Source organism: Lactuca virosa, chromosome 4 (assembly GCF_052849685.1).
Source record: "Lactuca virosa cultivar CGN04683 chromosome 4, Lactuca_virosa_CGN04683_v6, whole genome shotgun sequence".
Classification (NCBI taxonomy): domain Eukaryota; kingdom Viridiplantae; phylum Streptophyta; class Magnoliopsida; order Asterales; family Asteraceae; genus Lactuca; species Lactuca virosa.
This window is the reverse complement of record NC_136429.1, coordinates 516,220,531-516,225,157: the sequence shown is the minus strand read 5'-3', so window position 1 is coordinate 516,225,157 and position 4,627 is coordinate 516,220,531. Positions and strand designations below refer to the sequence as shown.

The window sequence follows — 4,627 nt, the reverse complement described above, 5'->3', positions numbered from 1 at the left end:
GGAGGTGTTGTGGGCCAATCTACTGAAACAGTTCAATGTGGTGGGCCATCAACTAGAAGTAAGGTAAAGTGCAAGGGACAATCTACTGAAACAGTTGAATGTGGTGGGCCATCAACTAGAAGTAAGGTAAAGTGCAAGGGCAAAAATGTGATTAGTAAAAAAGGAAAATGTCCTTGGGCAGTCCATATCTCGAGGCCAGATGAGAATAAGGATTGGTTGGTGAAAACAGTACACGATGTCCATAAATGTTTGCAAACAAGATCAGTTAAAGCTTGTACATCCAAATATTTAGCAAACTTAATTGTTCCACAAATTCAGAGTAACCCTAAAATTCCAATCAAAGCTCTACACGAGGAGCTGTGTAAGAAGTTGGAGCTTGGTATGTCAGTTCAAAAGGTTGCTAGGGCAAAGCAAATGGTTGAACGTGTGATTAGTGGGGACTACCAACTTCAATATGGGTATCTGAGGGATTATGCTTTGGAACTGCTAAACACTAATCCTGGTTCAACTGTTAGGATAGATGTGTATCCTGAACCATGCTTGTCGACTACTACAAGAACTTTTAGAAGAATATATATATGTCTAGGTGCATTGAAGTTGGGATTCAAAGCTGGGTTAAGGGATTTCCTGGGAGTTGATGGTACATTCTTGAAAGGCCCATATCCTGGGCAGGTACTAACTGCTGTGGGTCTAGACTCAAATAATGGAATATACCCTGTAGCATATGCAGTGGTAGAGGCTGAAACAACTAGTTCTTGGACCTGGTTCATGGAACTATTAGGAGAAGACTTGGAATTGGGAGCAAATTCAAATTTTACCTTCATTTCTGATAGACAAAAGGTATGTATTACCTAGTTATTTCTCATCATAGTGTACCTTACTTTCTATTTTTATAAATGAAACTGACTATATCTGCATTTGTTAAGGGGATAATACCAGCAGTTGCAAAGGTATTCCCTAATGCAGAACATAGGTTTTGTTTGAGGCATATTCAGGAGAATTTGAAGAAACAATGGAAAGGAAAAGAGTTGAGTGACTTAGTTTGGGAATGTGGTAGAGCAACAACATTAAATCACTTTAAATATGCAATGGATGAGTTGAAGAAAATGAATGATGAAGCTCATTCTTGGTTGTGTAAGATTCCTGCAGAGACATGGTCTAAATCTCACTTCAGTGGTATGTCATTAAGAAGTTGTTGAGTTTTATGTTTTAATATAAAATTTGTAATTTCTCTTTTTGAATATGTTTTTCACAGGTAGGGCACACACTGATTGTTTGTTGAATAATCTTTGTGAGGTATTCAATGGTAAGATAGAGGAAGGTAGAGATAAACCAATCATCACCTGCTTAGAGTATATTAGAGAGTATCTCATGAAGAGATTGTGTGTTGTGCAAAAGGAAATAGATAAGTGTCAAGGGGAACTAAGTAATAATGCAACTATAATTTTAGAGGAGATTAAGACTCAAGCAGCAAAATATGTAGCTAAGTATAATGGGGCAGGAAAGTACCAAGTTGCAAGCACATGGCAGGATCAGTATGTGGTGAACCTAAATGAAAGAAGTTGCACTTGTAGGTTCTGGGAGATTACAGGTTTCCCATGTAGGCATGTTGTTTCTGCTATATGGAACAAAATTGAAAATGGAGAAGATGCCCCTGATGTTGAGGATTGGGTCCATCCTTGCTATAAGTTATCAACATTGAGAGCCATGTATCTGAACAAAATTGATCCAATAAATGGTCGTTCAATGTGGCCAAAAAGTGATTGTCCATTCACTTTAACTCCACCAAAACATCACACACAGGTTGTTATGTCAACAAGGCTAGATATGTACTTTTAATGCCAGCATGTATGTTTATGTTTAAAATATAATAAGTGCATATGTGTAGGTTGGGAGGCCAAAAAAGAAGAGAAGGAGAGGTGTTGATGACCCCAACAGCCAAACCACTAAATTGAGCAGGAAATTTCTTGCAGTCACATGTTCAAAGTGTCATAACAAGGGGCACAATTCCAGAACATGTAAAGGGCAGGGAGGCATTGGTGAAGTTGGATCAAAGGGGAAGACACAGGGAAAGGGGAAGACACAGGCAAAGGGGAAGACACAAGGAAAGGGAAAGGGGGTTGGAAATTCTGTTAACTAGTTAGTTGGATGTTTGGGTAGTTAGGTCTTTTGAAACTTAAATTATGGTTTGGTTGTTTAAATTATGGTAATTAGGTCTTTTGTAATGTTTGTATGGGTTAATACCTTCCATCAGTAAGTATGTTGAAACTAAGTCTCATGTTTAAACACAGACTTGTAATGATTTTATCAACATTTTGCTTATGAATTACCCTCTCCAAACCTTTCTCAAAAAGATACATGTATAACAATGTAGATTTGAAATACCATTCCTAACCATTTGCAAGATGCAGTTATAACAATGTATCATACGAAAATGCACATCAAAACCACTGATTTATAACAAAATACATAATCATCATTTCCATTAACTTAATTTGTTACACTTCATACAACAAAATGAAACCAAAAATATCCATTCCATCACAATCCTAAAACCCCTGAACTAGTTAGATGCGTACAAAAGAAACCAAAAACCCCCCATCCTATTACCATCCAGATCCTTCAACCACCTTACTGGTTAAAATAAAACCAAAAAAAAAATCCATGAACAGAACAACATAAGCTGGTAGTTCCACAGTTCTGCACTAGCAATCGCAACCCTCTCTTCCAATCGATTCTTTGATCTTATCAAACCTGGAATCACCACCAATGCCCTAGCACACATCGGAGGGTCAACCCACCTTACGAAGCCACATCTTGAACAATTAACAAATTGCCTTCCTGGGTTATGATTCGTCCATGAGGTCAACTTCGTTGTTTCCATTCCACATCTACAAATCGCCATCTTCGACACTCGCAAAATTCGTTTTGCAATTGGATGCACAGTAGAGTGAGAGTAGAAGAGGGTGGGTGCGAGAAGGGTTTTTCAAAATATCAGACATGCATTTGTTTATAAAGAAGAGGGCACAGGTGAAAAGACCGATTTGCCCTTGTATTATTTTAATGAAATAAGAGTTAACGGTGGGGTTCTAACGGTGTGAGGGATAAGGACCAACTGTCAAAAGTTTTGAAAGCACAGGGACCATCTACGAGGTTTTTAAACCACGGGGACTAAACATCAGATTTTGGGAAACCACAGGGACCATTTATGATGTTTTTTCGTAAAATTTTTTAAATAATTTATTATTATTTTATGACATTAACCTTCAGTTTTTAAGTATGTTAAAAAAAATGTTCGCGAGTAATACCTCCTAACAAACAATAATATTCAACCAAAAAGCTACTTTAAATAACGGTAAATAATTTTTTTTTTGTCATAATTTGGCAAATCAACTTAATTATCTTTTGAAAAAATTATACTATTATTTTTATTTTACAAAAAGATGTCATTTATGTAATTTTATATGTTAAAAAAATCCACCTATTTTTATTGAAAACTCATATACAAATAAAAGCTACAAATTTCAATTTTCAACTTGAAATTATCAATAATCAACTATTTTTGCGGAACACGTCTATAATAATATAAACGGGTCGAGGAAGTTTGAGTTTTATTGATTGGCTTTAGAGTTATTCACCAAATAATTATAAATGAGATTATATATTTTTTAAAATACAATTCTTTTCTAATATAAAAGGCCACTTATCTTCGTAAACTCTTTTATTTTCTCTGATATAATATCTCGCGAATTTATTATTATTTGTGAGAGTTACATGGTTTTTTAGAGAATTAATGTTAGATAACTAGGTAACGTGTTTGCTCTTTAAAGTAGAGAGTATAGGTTAAAACCTCGTAAAGTCTTGTCTTTATTATTAGACATCAATAATATTTTTTTATGAGAAAATACCTAGGAAGGATTCGAACGCACACCATCTCACATACAAACATGTCATTAACCAACAAGGCTAGCTTTATAAAAAAAATCTCATGAATGCCGGTATGCCACTTTATTCTATTTTATTTTCTTGTTTAACAGTTAAAAAACGAAAATATCAATGTTCGAACTCACGCCCTCCAATATAAAAATCATAACTATTAGGGAGGAGGGAGTCGTTCCCTTCCAACCCACCGAACCCAGTGAACCCACTGCCACATCAACTTTTCTCTTTGATTTTTCTTCATCTTTCCCAACCCACAACACACGGAAATCCTATCTTTCTCAACCCACTCAACCCACTCAATTAAAAAAAAGTACAAAATAATCAAGGTAAAATCTTAATTAGCAATAGAGTTATCGCCGGAACCACTCCCTCTTTAGCCGATTGTTTAATTGGTTTCACGAACCCACTTCATCCTCTCTCTCTACTTTCTCTCTCTCATTTTCTCTTGTACCGTGTGTTTTAAGATTTGTACCTTAGTTGTTTAGTATTTTTTTTAATTGAGTGGGTTGAGAAAGATAAGATTTCCGTATATTGTAGGTTGTGAAAGATAAAGAAAAATCAAAGAGAAAATCTAATGTGGCAGTGGCTTCATTGGGTTCGGTGGGTTGGGAGGGAACGACTCCCTCCTCCCTTAACCAGTTGAACTAATATACGTCAACATCGAATAAACTCCCATGAACGCGGA

At 35.8% G+C, this 4,627-nt stretch overlaps 1 protein-coding gene across 1 annotated transcript; it reads left to right on the top strand.

The window, feature by feature from the left end:
• Positions 1-768: 768 nt before the first annotated feature.
• On the top strand, positions 769-2,140 carry LOC145107073 (uncharacterized). The gene is made up of 4 exons (XM_079043948.1): positions 769-840; positions 927-1,176; positions 1,256-1,803; positions 1,889-2,140. Exons 1-4 carry the CDS (start codon positions 769-771, stop codon positions 2,138-2,140), a joined length of 1,122 nt encoding a protein of 373 aa, XP_078900074.1.
• Positions 2,141-4,627: the final 2,487 nt, after the last annotated feature.